The sequence below is a fragment of the Pecten maximus genome, chromosome 17 (genome assembly GCF_902652985.1).
Source record: "Pecten maximus chromosome 17, xPecMax1.1, whole genome shotgun sequence".
In the NCBI taxonomy this organism is placed as follows: Eukaryota; Metazoa; Mollusca; class Bivalvia; order Pectinida; family Pectinidae; genus Pecten; species Pecten maximus.
In genome coordinates, this window is record NC_047031.1 from 23,135,481 (window position 1) to 23,156,718 (window position 21,238).

The window sequence follows — 21,238 nt, forward strand, 5'->3', positions numbered from 1 at the left end:
CACATACACTACACACAAGCATATCGTAAACAGGGGAGAGAGACCGTCCTTAATGACCATAGTTGTTGATAGGACGTTAAACAATACAAAACCGAATGATACACACTACGATGGAGGCCACGTCCTTAAATGACCCTAGCTGTTGATAGGACGTTACAAAAATACAAAACCAGACTTTCCTTGATACACACATACATTACAAATAAACATTAGTTAATATGTTTTTATCTTTCATTTTATTTCAGGCATTAATAATGGGAAATAGTGTGAAAAAGGACTACACCGTAGGTCAGATTGTGAATTTGATGTCTGTGGATTGTCAGAGAATCCAGGATTCTGTTGGAGTCTTTCACTTCATCATACCATTGTTCACGTCCCTGGTTGTCTGTCTGTACCAGATATGGGACGCCGTAGAAGAAAGTCTTCTGCCATGTTTAGTGATTTTAGCTTTATTCATAGGATTGAGTATAGCATTTGGTCGATTTCAACAAGGGTACCTATTTGGACTGCTGCAAAACAAAAGCTCAAGGATGAAACTGTTTAACGAAGTTTTAGGAGGAATAAAGGTAGGTCGTATATGATCTTTACATACGATTTAGATAATTTTTACTATATCTACTTTGTCGCTAGTAAACTATAGAACGTTATCATTTAACTGGTAAATCCCGCGATAAATTGGCATACCAGACAAAAATACTATTGAAATTAGATAAGCAAGCTGAAGGTATAGCAATCTACGCTTTTAGGGCGAAAATTAAAATTTCTCCGAACAGAAACATCGGGTTGATTCTTTGATTTGATCTGCTGTGTTCACTTCCTGTAAGAATCCACTTAAACTGATGAACTGTTTTTATTGAGAAATTATCACCCAGCTCTAGCAGCCAAATAAAAATGACGCTATAAACGACAACGCATTTTTCACATTTTTTTCTGTTAATATATATTTGTACGCCAGTAAATATGCTTGTTACAAGCAATATCAGATTATTTTTATAATATTGAAATGCACAGAAATTACATATGCATGACAATTATATACAGTGAAACTTCGTTAAGTCGAACTCGACGGGACCTCGAGAAAACTTCGAGTAATCCGAGTGTTCGAATTAAGCGAGTTGTCATTTTTGGTGCAAAGTTTGGTAAATATTTCAGTTGGCCGTTACTGACGAAGTACTTCGAGTTAAACGGGATATTCGAGTTTTCCGAGTTCGAGTTAACGAAGTTCCACTGTATAGATAATATGTATACATTGTGTAACACTTGAAATGGAATGTAATATTATATCATGTAATGTGAAGCGCATTAGAGTAATTTTACAAACTAGATAGTGCGCTATATGAATGGTTTATCTTATTATTGCTATATGTATTGTACCTGAAAAGATTGATGTCATCATAAACATTTCTTTATAGGACTGTTAAAAAGAACTGTTTCATTACCTTTCTGTTATTTCCGAGAATCACTGACGTAATTCATGAGAACTGTGATGCTTTATAACACAGGTACTGAAGATGTATGCCTGGGAGACCATATTTGGTAATAAGCTGATGGACATCAGAGATACAGAAATCGGATTCCTTAAGAAGAATGCCTTAATTACATCCTTTTCGGTGACTCTCTCCATGCAGAATCCTTTTCTGGTGAGTATATTTAATTTTGGAGTTGAGGACCCTCCTCTACTATTTCAGGATTAGCTTGAATATACTTTTATATTATGGAAACATAAAACGGAAGTCTGGAGTATAATAACATCATTAGCCATTTCGATTTATTAAAGTCAGTCATTATAATTTAATCTAGCAAAGTAAGCCATGATGAATTCTGCCTTTATTGATGAACTCCTTATTTGTCCCAGAAATTATCACGTGGGTGTATCAGCCAATCACAACCGACGATAAAAACAACAGCGACGTCATCTTTTACGTGATGGATTGAAGGCATACATTTTCAGCCTTCGGGGCCAGTGGTCCTATAAACGTTGTGCTGTTTGACCTCCCCCCCCCCCCCCCCCCCCCCCCCCCCCCCCCTCCACACACACCTCCCAACTAATCCTCTATATAGTCGGTTAAATTTGGTTTGAGTCTGAATTTCTGTTTTCATGAAATGTCACAGTTTCTGTATTGTCTTTCTACAGCTGTCCTCAGTTGTGTTCCTCAGTTACGTTATTGCCAAACCGTCCATGTATTTAGACGCGGCGACGGCATTTCAAGTGATATCTGTGTTGAACTTCCTACGGAATAATATGGCCTTCGTACCTACCGTCATAACGGCAATTATACAGGTAATTAACAGGTTATATAGATATATCACAAGTTGATGTAAGTTTTTCACATGTGATGCATGCAGTGTATGAAAGTATATATTAAAATTCCTTAGACAATTTGTTTACAGAAAATTTAAATCCTATAACTCAAGTCATTTTTCCATATACCCATTTTGTAAACACATATTATTGAAAGTAGCATAACTTGCATCATCCAGTTCATACTCACTCAAATGTTTGAAGCAAATAACTCAATGATCTTGGTAAAAATACCTAAATTGTTAGCTATAATTTCATTATGAGCGTTTGTCAGAAAATATTGGAATGTTGTTTGCACGAATTGTTGTTTGTCAGGCCTCAAAGTTGTCATAGCATAATACTTAGACATTTTGTATAGACCGACCAGGTTTTCTATGTATAGACCGACCAGGTTTTCTATGTATATACCGACCAGGTTTTCTATGTATAGACCGACCAGGTTTTCTATAGCCTCGGGCCATCGGACCACCTTTTCGTTCGAACACTGTGCATGCCTTCAATTTCCTAAGATAAACTATATCCTTAATAACGACATTTTTAATTATAAAAGTTATGTATGAGACTGTATTCATCAAGCGGACTTAGTGTATTGTCCAGATTATCCAGTTGATCCGCGGCCGGATCTCTTAGCACTCAAACACTGGTTCCGCAGTCAAGGTCCGAATTTTGCAGACAATTTTTGTTCGCACTGTCTTTGAGAAATCAGTTTGATTCTTAAATTGATATGTCAATAAATCAATCAAACGTTAGTTGTACCATTAACACTTTGACAGGTAGAATATCAGAGAAACTTAAATACATGTACATCAAAATACAAATTAATATATTAATCTATCTTCTAACGCGCGTTATGCAAATTGACATATAGATAATGCTGCACTTACGCGTCTTATTTATTTTGTCTGCATCCCAGGATAATTAAAAGACAAACTGTTCCAAAGCAAATAGTTTAAAACTTAATTATAGAGTTAGTATCTTAATACTATTACTAACTCACATTGGGTATTAATTACATTGTGGACATATCAAACACACATATGTTATAGACGCGGTGCCAGGGATTACACAATATATAAATGAAGAGGAACAGAACCGTGTGGTACACTAGCATACAATCCTTTGGTTGGAATTGTTCATTACTGACAAATCATGACATTGGGTTATCGTTGAAACGTTAGTCACAAACTCCCAATTTCTAATTTCTACTGTCTCAAAAATTATTTTTCAATATTTCTTGTTTTAAAGAGTCGAGTTTCTGTAAGAAGAATACAGAGATTTTTGTGGACCGAGGATATCAACACAGACCATGTTCATCATGTTATTGAAGCAGGTAGTTAGAAATAGATAATATAGAAAACATTAGCTGTAAAAATAATAAAGATAGCATCAATACTGAATTGTTTTAACTCATTGCTTGAGAGTTTCGGTAAAATATTGAATAAGATAGACAATGTTATATTTTGTCATCGCTTTTACTAAATATATTTGTATGATTTGATGAAGAGCAAAACAGACACACACAAAAAAAACCCAAAAACCCAAAAAAACAAAAAACAACAACAAAAACACAACAAAAATAAATTGTTTTATTGCACGCAAAATTTCACAATGAGCTACTATACAGATAATGACTAATGCAATCTCTACCTTTTCATCATAGATCATGTCATTTCTGTCAATAATGCATCCTTCACATGGGACCCCGAGTCCCCTATGTCAACGCTTCGCAAGTGAGTAAACTAAACTTTTAGCCTATCCAACATCACATTTAGCCTTTGAAAATGCATATTGAGAAAGCATTCTGTCATGCGTAATGTTGTGAATTGTATGAGCGAGACGTTTCTATCAAGAAAGTGAAAGTTCATGGCCGCATGTACGGAATGATATCATTCATCATAGTAGAAGGCAATTCGACACATTGTGTCACTACCGGTTATTCCCCTGAACAGACAATTAGACAAACAACATCCAGGATAGATACACTGTTGTGACGATGCTGTGGTGTTTTGCAGTATCGACATGAAGGGGAATGAAGGGGAATTGGTAGCTGTGGTGGGTCTGGTAGGATCTGGCAAATCATCGCTCCTCTCTGCTCTACTAGGCGAGATGTCTAGAACACAAGGTGATGTATCACTAAAGGTAACAGTAATATCTATAATCAATTGGAAAGAACTAGACACCTTTTGTGATTCGATTTTATATTATCAAAATCACTCCCTTGCCAATTTAATCCATGATACTATTTACCTTATCTGCAAAGAAAACAGAATGACCATAATGTCACTCATTCAAATAGTTGAAGATTGAAATATTGCGTTATAAATGTTACTGACAGATAAAATACGACACCATGTGTTATATGTGACAATGGTGTTCCCTGGATAACCGTCCGCATATAATCTTTGCAAATGCTATGACGTAAGAATATTTATGAAATATCAGAAATCCTAAATGTTAATCCTAGTTGATGAACTTGCTTCTGATCTATAAGTGAATTTCAGGGTACTACGGCGTACGTACCCCAAGAGGCCTGGATTCAGAACATGACTCTGAAGGACAATATCCTGTATGGTAGTCAATACCAGAATAGGCGCTATAGGAAAGTCATCAAGGCGTGTCAGCTACTACCCGACCTGGCAATACTGTCGGCCGGGGACCAGACGGAAATAGGCCAGAGGGTAAGTTTGAGCTTATCCTTTTTGCACACCTAGTCCAATTACCTGATACTTCTTTCTCCGTGCATACCATTCTTTCGAGTTTGAATTGAAATTTGTTTGATTTGTACATTTATCATTTATTTGCTGTAGATGGTCTGATTTTGTAAGGGTATGTTTATTTCAGGTAGGGCGTAAGAATTGCACTTGCTGCCCCCAATGCATGATCGTAAGAGGCGACTAAGTTTAGGATCTTATCTTTTCTCTTCTTTCTTACTAACTTTCTTCTATCTAATGTCTCCCTTGACAATACCTCACTTTTGGCCTTTAGTTGAACGTTCGCCCCTGTAAGGAAGGCTTTGGGTTCTGACCCCTGGCCGAGGCATACCAGAGTCTTTAAAAATGGTAGTTGCTACTCAAGCTTAGCACTCAGCATATTAGGAGTGAGACGACTGGTTCGCCCGTTGTCAGTATAATGTGACCGGGTGGGGTGTGCTTTGGGTGTCTTCGACAGTATGCTTCAGAGAGGTAGCATTATAATCGGTAAAAGTTCGGGCCTATCACAAGGAGACTTAACACGAACATGCCGCAGCCTCCCAAAACACACATACCCACTCACCACACGCATGCATATCGCACGCACGGGAGGCCGTCCTTAAATGACCTTAGCTATTTATAGGACGTTCAACAAATCAAACTAAACCAAACCAAATGTTTATTGCTATTTAGTTTACATTAAGTTATATACTTGTGTATGTTTTTCGTACTATATGAACTATGTATTTATGTAGCTGATATTCCGATGGAGATGGAAATGAAAAATCAATTTATTTCATTAATTACTCATGGGTACTTTATCTAGTGGAATCAATATTTTATTATTTATCCAAAATACCTACATGTAGAAAGTCTATCGCCTTGGTTCAAATTTCAAACTTCATTACCTTTTGTGTACACAGCGATATGAAATTTTATAAAATACATAAACGATAGCCTCAATAATTAAAAAATATTAAATATGATTACAGACAATAATTGATTCCTTTATCAATTTATTTTTAAGAATGCTTTGTTTAATTCTTAATTATATAGAGGATGTGGCTTGAAGATATTCGATAGCTACATGTATATATACAAATGTCCATATTTTTTTATCCTTACACAATAGCTGTGGACAATAAAGACAGTTATTCTAAATGAAAGACATTGAATCGTAAATCGTATATTTCATTTCTCTGATTTTTTAAGACTGATAATAAACGTGGAAACGTAATACATTTCATTTTGATATAGGGCATAAACTTGAGCGGTGGTCAGAAGCAGAGGGTCAGTTTAGCCAGAGCTGTTTATAGTAACTCCGATATTTATTTACTTGACGATCCACTCAGCGCAGTCGACAGTCACGTGGGCAAGGCTATTTTTGACAAGGTGGTCAGTAACGACGGGCTGCTGAAAGGAAAGGTAAGTAGCAGACAATCATTTTGTTATAGGTTTCCAAAGGAAAAATATTCAGGGAAAAATACCCATTGCTTCAAAATTTTGATAAAACCACGAAAATATTAACTATCGAAAAATATTATATACCTGTCGGTAAGTTTAACCCTTCATATCGTGTTTAAATTATCAAACGCATCGTATCTACGATATTTTCCCATATTCAAATTTTCATTGATAAACCATTGAAATGTTTAATAAAAATAATGTATACAAATTTCGCTTTCCTTGAAAGCACTCAATTATGACAGTGAAAACAAAACAACGTAAGGTGATAATTCAATGCAAGACTGTCAAGAGTCTTTATCTGGGCAAACAATTTTGACGTGAATATCGGAGATATTTTGAATTTAGATATGCTAAACGATGACGTATACTTGATATATATTGAAAAATATTCCCTTCATGGGTTTATAAATACTCGCATTCACCTAGAAACAGGTCAGTAATTGTAATTAGATTCGTTCTATTCAATATCGAATTTTCTCCATGTATCGAACCAAGCTCTAGGCGTAATGAATCATTTATGTTACCGCATATTATGGTGTAATATTGAATTATTAGACGTATCCTGTTGTTATTTGATATAAAAAGCTCTTTCAATAAATCTTGATTATAAACTAGTATACGATTTCCTGTTAAAATGTGAATAAAGCATTGACGAAACATTTTTCAGATGAAATCTGTGGGATCGATGAATATATGCATCATATAATATTAGTCTATTCCTTCATGTACAGTCTTACGAGGGGCCGCGGTGGCCGAGTGGTTAAGGTGTCCCGACACTTTATCACTAGCCCTCAACCTTTGGGTTGCGAGTTCGAAACCTACGTGGGGCAGTTGCAAGGTACTGACCGTAGGCCGGTGGTTTTTCTCCGGGTACACCGGCTTTCCTCCACCTCCAAAACCTGGCACGTCCTTAAATGACCCTGTTTGTTAATGTGACGTTAAACAAAAACAAACAAAACAGTCTTACGATTACAGTTTACATTATTACCTTACACCCGATTTCCTGTTTAGACAAGGATTCTGGTAACGCACGGGATTCACTGGCTACCAAAGGTGGACAAAATCATTGTAATGGACAACGGTCGGATTTCAGAAGTCGGGAGTTACGAACAACTGCTGGGGAACAATGGCGCCTTTGCTCTGTTTTTGAATACCTTCTTACTAAAAGGAGATTCAGACGACGTCGAGTCTGACGAAGAAGGTACACACAGATAATTTAAAGGAAAACCCACTTTATAACGGTAGATATACCATTATATACAAATGCTGCCCCCACCCCATATCAAGGATCGATACGATATCTGCTAAATTTATCTCCCTTCAGCGAGTGTACGTTGATCTCGGCAAGGATTATCTCTAAAATAAAAAAAAAAAATAAAAATTTTTTTACCACTGTATAATTAATGTATATTTATGTATTAACCGAGCGAAACTGTAACACGAAACAACGGATACATATCTCATTTTACTGTAGTTCGGCTGCTCAAAGAACATATCCGTGAGCGGATAGATACTTCAACATCAGATGGGGCCATGTCAGATGACAACATAGACGGGTTACGGAAAAGTCACAAGTGAGTTTATATTATTCTAATTGGTTAGTCAGTGCCTTTACCTATTTGAATACTAAAACAATTAACATTTGTCTGTATTATTCTGCAATGCGATTTACCCTTATATTCCACTAACACTATACTCATGAAGAAAAAGAAAGATGTCAGTTACTTTTAGATTAACGAAAAGCCACAAGTGAGTAAATGCTGTTCTTATTGATTATGTAGTGCCTTCGTCTATTTTCATGTAAACATTATTATACACTAAGGGTGAGTCATGCTGTTTAATATTGAAATATCAATCATTATTCTGCAATGTGTCATACCCTTACAGTGTAATTACTCTTGCTCAACAAAAACGAAATGTGTCCCTTTTCAAATACTGTACAGGTGATTTGTGCAGATTTGTCCATATGCCCAAGTCACCCATCTGACGTACCCGCTAGTTAAATCGAGTGCATCCAAGTATAACTTGCTGGTTTTTGTCCATGTTATGTCATTCATTTTCCCGATAATGTTTTCGTTCACACGTCGACGCCTTCGCAAAGTATCTTACAACATTAAACATTCATTGATAAAGACGGCACTGTGGGAACTAACACAAAGACGCATGGCAAACGCAGTTTGATACTTACGAGTTGAAACGAGTTTTAGACAACCACAAGACAAGACAGCCATTTTCGCCCTCTGCCTTCGTTCACGAGTTTACACAATTGTCCATTTCTCTTTCACCCTTCCGAATAGGCTCTTATGAATCAAAATACCTAGGAAACCAATCGACTGACTATCGGTGAGTGTTCCAAAACACTTTTCATGAAGGAAGCAAAATTGTGAAGCGTTGTTCGACATCACGATGGGCGAAAACGTGATGAACGATAGGCCGGTTGCTACCTCAAATAAAGTATTACTTTTTGTTCAAGCAGTGCTAAGGTTTGACATGACATTGTGGTGGATAACGCAAAGGTCATCAATTAATGTTCCGGCCGCTACAGTGAGCACATTCTCAGAACTGTTGTTTTGTTTTGCTTCATGTCCAATGGGGGGCCGCGGTGGCCGAGTGGTTAAGGTGTCCCGACACTTTATCACTAGCCCTCCACCTCTGGGTTGCGAGTTCGAAACTTACGTGGGGCAGTTGCCAGGTACTGACCGTAGGCCGGTGGCTTTCTCCGGGTACTCCGGCTTTCCTCCACCTACAAAATCTGGCACGTCCTTAAATGACCCTGGCTGTTAATAGGACTTTAAACAAAAACAAACCAAACCATGTCCAATGGTCCGTTATCCAATACCCCGACAAACTCTTTCAGCAATGCCACTTTTTGAACATTGTACATTACAATTCCTGCTAGTAGGCATTCTCAGCGAACTAATCATATTGACCGATCGCTACAATGTCGGCACCTCATGTCTCGTTTTAAAAAGAAACATTTTTATAAAAACTATAGAATATTTAAACAGTTTGACAATGAATGACATTGGGTCTTATTATATGGTACGTATACACGGTTTAGGCTATCATTTAAGATGGTTATTTTTTAGGAATAGTAACATCACGTCGCAGTTAATAATCTTTATGAATTCATATATAACTTCAAGTTCTATGTGATTTGTGCTACAAAACGTCATATCGCACATGCATGATAGTTAGTACACAATGAAAAGACAAAACAAAACAAAAACAAACATGACCATGTCTCTTTTTTACTCTCTCAGAAAGCGGACTATTAGTGCCTCGTCCTCGGCTTCTGCAGAGTCTCTTATGTCTCTTTCGCAATCATTCCGATGTGACGAGGAACAACGACTTACATCCAGGCGTCTCATTACAGAAGAAACAACAAAGGATGGGATGGTATGTTTATTTATTTCAAACTATTTATAAGTAAACAAAGTCCTTAAATGACCCTGGTTGTTAATAGGACGTTAATTAAATAAACCAAAACCAAACAACATAATGTGGTATTAATTATATTCACTTAACTATCTGTTTGATTACATTATAAAAACGACACTGTTTCACTATCTCTAGTGGATACCGTACCCATATTACCTTCTTGCTTTAACATGACCTAGCGTAACACCAAACCAAACTTCCGATCAGAACCTCTTTATGACGTCATAGTAGCATCAATGAAATGCCGTCTAAGTACACCAAACAAGAAAATATCGCACTCCTGACGAATGACAACTATTGTAATTTCTTATCTTGCATTCAAATTAAATTTGCCGCGCATTATCATTAAAATAACCTACCAGATTTCAAAGAAAACCAATCGAACAATGTATAATCTCAGTGGAAGAATCAAAGACTGAAATAAACAAAGGGCAATAACCCCAGTAAAATTATTCAAATCAAAAGGCATCTTAGAGAAATTAACAAATACATGTACATCATTATTACAAAATGTACCAAGTGTTTCAAAGAAATATGTTAACAAATTATGGACAAATATTTACATTCTGTGTTGCATTTGCCTATATGTCGTTAGTAAACCAAATTGTATTCATGAGACTGTATACTACAATTTACAGTGATTCGGTCAGAGTAGGGATACAGCCCCAGGTGTTGCTGGTCAAAACAATGGTCCCCAGTTACATTCGACCAGGAGATATTTCGAATGCTAGCATTTATCTACATAAACCACCACAAAAAAAAAAAGCAACGCAAGTTATGAGAGTAAAATTTAATAATAGTAAAAATGCAGTCGACCGACTCGACACAAAATTATTATAAGCTCTATTCCTAATCTTTAGGAAGTTATCAAATTGTCACTGTCGTCACACAGGGGCTCGTTGTCGAATTGTCAGAAATGGTAGAGACGACAACATTTAAAGTCCAGCATTTTTTTTTTAAATCTTGCGAAAAATCGGCATTATCGACATGGTTTCTGGTTGTGTATGCATACTGAATTATAGTTATGTGGTTATTCACTGATGTCAAAGGCCTACCTTACTCCAAAATCGAGCCCCTGTGAATTTGAACATCGTCTGCTAAGTTAGCGACACTGATGTGACCGGTTAGACTGGATTCTGTTTCTAATGAAATATCCTTGGAATCGTTTTCACCTACTGTCAAGACGACGTTCATTTAGAATTTAAGAGATGATATTCCTCTGAAAGTAACGTAAATACAGTCGATAGAAACATGTGTTGTAAAGTGTTTCCGAGGAATCGAGTCATGTGCAGTACCCATTCAACGCCGCATCACTTCTAAAAGTTAACCGTATATCATGCGCCGAAAACGGCTTTATTTTCAAACAATCAGAAATTATGCAATTGTGAACAATTTGAAGATATCTACAAACGTTTATAAAATATAATATAAAGCCAAATTGTGCAAAAAACATTTCATGTGATTGCTATTGATAACGACATGAGGGACTATATTATTCCCTCTGGAATGTACGGCTGTTCCGGTATTTAAACTTGATGACGTCAGTGATAGGAGAAGCGGCAAATTTAAAAGCGTCTTAAGCTACAGTAAATAAAATAAAATTATGAAGGTAAATATAAGCATTGAACATTATATTTATCTGTCACCCAAATTGTATTCATATCGACTGTATACTACCATTTGGTAACAGTTCAATGCTTAAATGTCGAATACCGCAAAAAAAAAAAAACAACAACAAAAAACGCAATACTATTATAAAAGATAATCCAATCACATTTCTCCTCATGGATATATCATATAATGATAAGAATGCATTCCAAGCTTCAAGATATCAAAAACGCATGTAACAGATCGCCGGACGAACAAACAGGCGGGATCGAAAGGTGAGGTGTGAAATTGAAATTGTTAGGCGCTACGCACAAGTCAGTTTTAAAATGTTTTTAAACTACTGTTAATTCTCTCGCAAAAAGTACATGTCCATTGGAGGGTTTTGGCTACATCCTGTCCGTTTTATCAGCTACTCACATGAATGTTCTCTCGATGTAATGTCAGATCAACCTCAATTTTAACGAATGTACATAAAGTACATGGTTAAAATGTTCACGGACAACTGATTGTCTCCCTTTATAGCTCTTAAATACATAATGATTACATTCTACATCATCTTTCTATTTCCCGTAAATCTGACAAGTTCTTTTTGTATGTCTGATTTATTTTTATTTTATTTTCAGTAAATATGATTTTCCTCTACATTCTAGGTGAGCTGGAGAGTGTACTTTGCCTTTATGAAGGCTATGGGAGTAGGCGTTACCTCCATGGCATTCTCGATGTTAGCGATATCACATGCTCTAGGAGCTTTACTTAATTTCTGGATAACTTTCTGGACAAAAGACGTTGAAGTTGACCAGGGATTAAATGTGACTAATCATACAAACTTGACTCCATTCATAAATAATGATCCTGATTACACGGACAGAAATGTTTACTACCTTACCACATATTTTATCATCGGTCTTTGTCAAGGTAAATAAAACGATCTGGAGGTTTACGCGAACTGGTATAACTCGCCCGTTCCGAAAACAATGTGCAAAGAGAGAGAGAGAGAGAGAGCAGTTCCATTAATTACATTTCATTTATACATGTAGTTGAAATAAATGTACGAGTGTACTTCAGTGCGTTATTTATCTAAAATATACTTGTTTACCCATTCATATTATTGTTTATTTTATTATTAGAATTATTATTTATATCATTGCTTATGTTATAGTTTGTATTATTAATCATATTATTTATAACATGTATATTATTTTTTATATTATTGTTTACATTATTATTTTAAAATGTTTATATTATCATGGTGTTGTTATTTTTTTACTATTGTTTTTTATTATTATTTATACCATTATCATATATCGTTATTTTAATATTGTTTATATTATTAATTATATTATGGTTTATATTATTATCTATATTTTTTTTTCACAGTACTAACCATGTTCCTGTTCATGATTCTATTCCTATTTGGAATGGTGAGGGCAAGTAAGGTCTTTCATTCCTCAATGCTCCAATGCATTCTGCGGTCACCAATGTCGTTCTTTGACACCACACCACTTGGTAGAATACTAAACCGCTTCTGCAGTGACCTTGACACTATTGATGATCGACTTCCGACGACATACAGGCTTCTCTATTATTCCTATAGCTTGCTCGTTAGTTTCATCGTTATTGGAATACAGACACCAGAGTTCATCATAGCCACAATCCCGTCCATTATCATCTTCAGTGTCCTTCTTGTAAGTTAGATATGCTAACGACAGTTTTCTGTCTCTTGTTCTTTTGATAGATACGAAGAAATTTTGAGCACTATGGGCTGCAATGTTTTGATCGTCTTAAAACTAAGATATTGAAACTATGTGAATATGATTATATATTGTTTATCTTATATTATTCGAACATTTGTATTCGTATGGAAAAGGAAAAATAGTATGTAGTATGTAGTAATAGAAAAACTGAATTTAGATGCATGTTTTGCGATGAGAATTTTACTAAAAAAGAAAAACGAGTACTTGTGCATAAGTCTTATTTGGTCAATTTCGTTCACTAAATAGTCGAATCATTCTTTAAAGAAATTTTACATACCGACCGCACGGCAGCTGAAGAGGATAGAATCAGTAACTCGATCTCCCGTATATAACCACTTTAGTGAGACGATCACGGGAGCCAGTGTGATCAGGGCGTACGGGTCTGTCGATAGGTTTATACTGGAATCAGAGCGACGGATCGACACCAACCTAGCTTTTCTTCACGCGGCCAACGGAGCTTCAAGGTACGGGACAAGCATATAGAGGTGATTGAATTCGAAACGGTTAATTGCAAATGCAAATTAAAAATAAAAAGGTTTTTTTTATTGAAATGAAAAACGTTGAAGTGGTATTGTTTGATCAAGGTTTTTAAATATGTCGCATGTCGCATGGAGGTTGTTTAACTCGACATAGCCACTATCATACATGCTACATGATATTTGCGAACTGCATGCGTCATCGTAAGCATTAGTCCAATATACTATTATATGCAATATGTAACATTCGAGATGACATCTGAGGAAAAAAAATGTTGATGCAGGAGTTTAAGTGATTATTTATTTATTTCAATCAAATTGTAGATGGATTGGAGTTTCTTCTGAATCCATCGGTAATCTCCTGACACTCGTTGCGGGATTGTTTGCGGTGTTATCAACGACAGTTTCGGGGAGCGAAGCTGGTCTCTCACTGACCTACGCATCACAGGTATTTGCAACAACTTTGTTTGCTGAATTTAATTTCTCGCTTACGTTTAGGGAAACAATATGAAATTAGTCTAGGACAACTTGCAAATATATTTCAATCTTGTATTCGGAAAATGAATTTCGTGAAGATGGATGTATATTTAATTTTGTCTTCCAATTTGATGACGCTTTCTACACATGCACTAAGGGTGACAACTGCTATCAATTAGTAATATACTAAACATGAACCAAGAGCAATAACTATGCAAATTGTGTTATGCGGAATATATAAACTTGCATTAAGGCCTGAATGACCTTTTCAAATGTGTCATATATTATATTAAACTAGGTCTGTTATGAGCTATGAGGTAATATCTTAATACCTATGCTTAGAACGATATGACTTACAACAACCGAGCGACAACGTATTTTGACATCATGCTATATATTTTTCAAAATTCTAATTTCTGCATTTTTGTATATTAAATCGCTATATAACATATGCTTTCCATTTAAACTGGTAAGGTATTGCACCCTTATATCCTCACATATACTCCAATTGATTTTATAGGCACAGGTGTCTGCTTTCGGTCAGTATATGTATAGAAGAAAAAATAGAGTTAGCGGATATTATTTTCTCTCTTACAATTCTTAACTGGAGCAGGCGCCTGTATATTACACCAACGTTATCCTCACGTGTCTTCATGTGTCTTACTAACATTTTATGTCTATGATTGATGTAAGTAACTCCGGTATTTGAATTGTTCAAGAAAGACTGCATTGATGACGTCTTATTCATTCTTATACACGGCACAAATTCCACCAAAAAAAATCACTCCTTCAGCATTTTGAGTTTTTGAAAGTTGACATAAACTTCAGTGCCTCCCGAATAGAAGAGTTCCACAGTATCTAACATATATATGTTACCATATATTCACTTACAGATAGTATTTTCCATTAACGCCTGTGTGTATAGTATTAGTGACATGGAGATGAATATCATATCTGCCGAGAGAGTGGAAGAGTACACAAAACTCGTGGCCGAGGTAGGTATTACTTACATATACCGTGCCAGTTAACGCGGGATGTGATTGTATGATTTGTTTATTTTGTTTGATGTACACAATATCGAAGATTTTCTGACCACGACATACGTAAATACATTCTATGAATAAATAAATAAAATAATGTGCTGCTTCGTGGAATGTTATGTTTTTTTAATCAAAATTGAACTCGAAATTCAATTATGTAAAGTTAGTCAATAGTATATTGATAGAATGTCTTTCATCCATGTGAAGTCAAATCTAGATGGCAAGAAAAAAACTCATACCAAACCTAAAATATTTTATCCCTAAGGTTGACGTATCCCCTTCTACAACCCGAAGAATGATTTACCATTTCCGAATTATCCACAGGGTGATTCTTGGTCACTAATGATAAAAATAATCGATTTCACACGGGGTTGGAAATGACATCTCATAACAGCGTGATGTCCTCAATGTGTGTAGCAATGAAAAAGTCTCAGAACATATTACAATTCATAATTTTAAGCACGTGAGTAAAATAATCTTTGGTCTGCCAAGCCTCCTGGTAGCCATCCCAACCCCAACACTTCAATTGAAGTGTCCCTGTCCACAAAACAGACATGTGATTATACTACATCCCGTACATCTTTTGTTCTGCCCAAGAGTTTGAGTTGCTTGTAATAATGATCTCGAAACATTATGGCATGACAATTAAACAAAGACTGGCTGTTTTGAAAATGCTTTCTACGTGGTGAAATACATATTTACATTCCCCTATCCCAAACAGGGATGCAATTTTTAGATGCAAAAGAAATCCGTACCTTTTGAAATAATGATATAATGTACTGTTGTTAAAGTTGGAAATCCAAACCACCATCCGCACCTTATAAATGTATAATTTTGAATGTTCAGGCGGAGTGGAAGGACCCTGACCATCATCCATACGACAGCTGGCCTGAAGACGGTAAAGTCCGATTTGAGGACTACAAGACCAGGTACCGCCCTGGCCTGGAGCTGGTTCTCAACGGTGTTAACTGTGAAATATACAGCGGCGAGAAGGTGGGCTATATATTTAAATGTTACCAAAAATACAATTCTTAAATTAAGTCGTCCAAAATCATTTAACTGTGAATTACACAGCAGCGCCCGAGCCGCCATTTCGGCTCAAACGATTACTCACGTTATCACTTGCCCAATTGCTTAAACTTTCACAACTGAGTCGTGATGAAGTGGTTATGCTAGGTTTGATATTTGTGTTTAACTACAGGTTGGTATCGTAGGACGAACAGGGGCCGGAAAGTCCTCCCTCGTCCTGGCTCTCTTCCGTCTTACAGAAGCTGCCTCCGGAAGTATCACCATAGATCAAAGGAGAATTGCAGATCTGGGGCTTCACGACCTTAGGCCTCGTATTACAATATTACCCCAGGTAGTATTATAATAATAACATGATAATATCACCCTAGATACTTTAATCTTAATACCTTTATAATATTACAAGATACATTTCAATATTACATGACATAGTATCAAAATATTATAAAAGTATAATGGCATGAAAAAAATCGTTTATAATATATAACAAGATATTGTATGAAATATATTTTCTGTGATCGTATCATAATATATCAACATGTTATATAATATTACAAGGAGTTTCATGATTATTCTTAACAATCTTGTATCATTGTATTACAACAAATAAAGTATATTGATGATGCAAAAGGTAATAAGATGAATGCATGTGATGAGGATTTTTTTAATGAGAATTTCATTTGAAAAATGTTTAATTTTTTTATGTTTAATGAAACATTGATCTTCCTTAATGATAATGTGATTTGTTCATTCTTTTATATCCGTATATCTGGAATCGATATGAGGTGATCAATAGGCTCACTAATAAATTTCGCCATGGCGATTTATTGCAACTCCGTCTATTATGTTTGTTTGGGATTTCTTTCATTTACCATGCCTTTATACCTGTACATGTTGATTTCAGGTCTTCCATTTTATCTAATTGATCATTTTCTTTTATTATCTTAAGGATCCTGTGATATTTTCCGACACCATCAGATCAAATTTGGATCCCTCTAATCGGTTTTCGGACGAGGCTATTTGGAGAGCGTTGGAGAGTGCCCATCTCAAACAATTCATATCTGAACAGAGAGATACAATCTATCACCAGTGTGGGGAGGACGGTTTAAACCTAAGGTTAGTTATTAAAAAGCTTACATCAGTATATATCTAATGGTTTGTGATAGAGTTATAACCATCAGTAGTGATGTCGTTATATTTAAGATGATTTCAAAAGCTACAAAATGGTAAAATCACCCCTTTGTTCTTAATTGCGGAATAATGAATTCCTTCATCATAAAGCTGCATATATAATGCATTTTTGTTTTAATTTGTTTATGTTCTTTTATTTACTGTTAGAGCTTCCTTAAAATCATAATCATCAAAATGTTTAATAACACTATACAACTTGTTGTCCGAGTCGGGGTGCCAAGCGTTGGTGTAACGTAGATCAATCTTGAAGCAAATGGCTGGCATTGTCTTGTCTTGTGATGTACAATGTTTCTGATTTCCTGTTAATATAATCTAGACTTAAAAAAATTGATTCAGTAGCTCTACTCAAAAATGCGATCATTATACATTTTCAATATTCAGAACATATAACAGTGGCATATTAAAGTGTCAACGCGCTACATTAAACCACATTCACACACATAACTAATTTTATAGCTTACCTACATTCTGTATTTAAATTGTGTCACAATGATTAAAGATACTTAAATTTGAACTTTTAAACGTTCCTACATCACTCAGTGTTGGGCAGCGACAATTAGTTTGTCTGGGCCGAGCTTTGCTTCACAAGAACAAAATCCTGATTCTGGATGAGGCGACTGCTGCCGTTGACATGGAGACGGATGAGTTGATACAGCAGACAATTAAGTCGGAGTTCGAAGACTGTACTGTCCTAACTATCGCCCATAGGCTTAACACCATCATGGATTATGACAGGTAACCATGCTTAAAACTAAATACCAAATATTTTGAAAAATAATACAGGTACGATCTATATATTATTTTTAAAACATTTTCGTCAGGTTGAAAAGAATGGATTTATAATGATTTTACACAATTAAAGAATGTATAGCATGTGTTTCCTCATTTCCTAAACTGACCCATGCATGGCTAATTAGCTGAACTGAATAATTATACACGGGAAATAGTATCCATCCTATATCTAGATCTCCGCGAAAGAACAATGGGAATGAATGTAATAATATATGATATAGCTCTTGAGGTACATCACAGTATATATTCTACTTTCTCTTACTAATAATGAGAAACTATTACTCAACTTGTATTTATAATATTCGTGTGTAAAACGTCAATAACTGCCCGACCGTGTGCATCTTTTTATATTCACAAATTATCACGTTATAATCATGCTAGATATTTCGATTACTGCTATTTTTACTAGATATACTTATATCGTTTATATAATCTATATGTAGAGTGATGGTGCTGGACAAGGGCCTGGTAGTGGAGTTTGATCGTCCCGAGAACTTGTTGGCGGACAAGGGGACAGTGTTCTACGGTATGGCGAAGGATGCCGATCTAGTCGACTGGTTTGATACGGAAAACAAGCAAAAATAGACGGGTTACTAAAAATAGAATTGCAACAACCGATCGGAGTCAAGCAAAGATTGACGGGTTACTAAAAATAGAAACACCATCACCGAACAAGTCTAGGAAGACTGATGGTTTACTAAAAATAGAAATACCACGACCGATCGGAGTCCAGCAAAGATAGACGGGTTACTAAAAATACAATTACCGTGACCAAACGAAGTCAAGCAAAGATAGACGGGTCACTGAAATAGAAACGCCATCACCGAACGAGTCTAGGAAGATGGACGGTTTACTAAAAATAGAAATACCACGACCAATCGGAGTCAAGCAAAGATATATTGGTTACTAAACATTAAAATACCACGACCAAATTGAGGAAAACCGAGATAGGCGGGTCACTAAGAATAGAATTACCACGACCAAACGAAGTCAAGCCAGACGGAACACTAAAAGAAAAAAGAAAAAAAACAAAAAAAAAACAAACACGTCCGAACAGAAAATCAGACAAACTAGTTGGACCTTTAGATAGGGCATACTATGATTATCAAAGCCTCATGTTGTGTGCTCTTTGTCTTAACTGGACTCCTTCGATACTATATACTTGGATTGTAGAGCGTCTGAGTTTGTATCATAACATGTACAATTTTGTTATAGATATAATAATGTTAATAAAAAAATCTTATTAGCATTTAATGTTTTCTTGACAAACATCTCTTTTGAAATGCAACATATGCCAAAGATGTATAAATTAGCATGGTTAAAACATTCCCTTGTGATTACATCACTACATTGTCAACTAGGCAATATCATTTATCGATACTTGCTTGAAAATATCTTTGAATTTGTTTTGAGTAAAACGTGCCTTCATCTTAGAAATCAAATTCCTTGTTTCCCTTTTCAATTCATCCTGGTAAGATATAGATACTGGTTATCTTGTTTTCAGATTTTATCGATTAGTTAAGTGATGTCGCGCGTACGACCCATTGGTCAATCCCATCTCATTTAAATATTCCGTTTCAATATCTGTACTATATAACAGAGAATAGAGGATACAATTAAAGACCTTTCAGTGAAAGCAAGCATGATGACTTGAAAAAGGGGGAGTTACTAATTATATGTTCTATTATTAACGTTGAAAGGTATTATTTTTTCTTATATTTAGAGTTTCTCTCATTAATGTTTAATGGTTTCAACTTTTAGTGCGCGGTTTTAGCATTCAGTCCAACCTTCTATTGGTTGGTCCCATTGGAGATATGCCAATAGATATGCTAATGACATGGTTATTTATACAAAATTTATTTGTTTTTTTAATCTTTTTTTATTTGATGATAACATCATTATTATCGTAATTAAATAAAATTTAAAAAAAAATCAAAATGTTTTATGTACTTTGTTATCAACTTAGATAGTGTTTACCCGACATTATCAGAATGTCCCGTAGCTCTTACCATTGAGCTGAGATTTACCAAACAATTGTGGCGATATATTTAATTTGAGTTGCACGTGGCATAATGTAATGAGCCTATAGTAAAACACCGAAAACGTAAAAAGTCGGTAGTTTTGGGGAACAAAAACATCAATTATTACATTATGTATCCTTTTGTACCGATAATGGACATAAGAACTGATGGAGAGGCGTACACTGAAATCCCCACACCACAATACTACACTTATAAACACGAATGTATCTGTAAACAGAGTGTTTCAGTGTTAATATATGATACCGCACGATGAGTTCATATTCAGGATTTTTGTCGACTGGACAAGATGTGAACAAAAATCTGTAACACGTACATTCAAGGAAAATAACTCATACAATACATATGTTATCATTGTTCCGTTTAAACTCCATGACTTATACAGCTACTATGCAAATAACCATAAATAGCTTTGATCAACACTTACATATTTTGATTTTAGATACAATTAATCATAAGTATGTAGTTTGGCAATACCTGCGTGTAGTGCAGAGTCGACCAGAAGTCGCCAGCTTTGCGTATGCAGATAGTTACACACAGCTTCCTCACTAACTATTTGGCATATAACGTGATGACACAGTCTTTGAAATTACTTTCTGATCTATTAAATACAACTTTGTAATGTTTGTAAAGTATGTATATCTACAAAAATATCTTTAACGAAATGTCAATTGCTGATCTGTTCACATATAGCAAATCGCTAAATATATAATTTGCATATTAATATGATAATTTTAATTAATACTACATCATTTAACTAATGATGTACAGTTATAAAGACGCACTTTTGATGATAGTTTATAGACATTACTTACATGAGCATGTCGTCCAGTTTTACTTACATATCATTGTAATTTCTTTGTTGTCTAGTTCATAAACATATTATATTTACTTACATTTCATTGCCATCTCTTTCTCCTCTAGTTAATAGACGT

The 21,238-nt window shown here is 35.4% G+C and overlaps 1 protein-coding gene across 1 annotated transcript; it reads left to right on the plus strand.

Moving 5' to 3' along the window:
- The first annotated feature begins 254 nt into the window (after positions 1-254).
- On the plus strand, positions 255-20,102 carry LOC117315229 (multidrug resistance-associated protein 1-like). The gene is made up of 21 exons (XM_033869373.1): positions 255-566; positions 1,503-1,640; positions 2,135-2,281; positions 3,548-3,632; positions 3,963-4,032; positions 4,315-4,441; positions 4,804-4,980; positions 6,250-6,417; positions 7,471-7,660; positions 7,934-8,033; positions 9,723-9,858; positions 12,159-12,423; positions 12,886-13,193; positions 13,527-13,726; positions 14,063-14,186; positions 15,109-15,210; positions 16,102-16,248; positions 16,457-16,615; positions 17,231-17,397; positions 18,013-18,207; positions 18,708-20,102. The coding sequence occupies exons 1-21, from the start codon at positions 255-257 to the stop codon at positions 18,847-18,849; spliced, it is 3,459 nt and encodes a 1,152-aa protein (XP_033725264.1). The 3' UTR covers positions 18,850-20,102.
- The last annotated feature ends 1,136 nt before the right edge of the window (positions 20,103-21,238 follow it).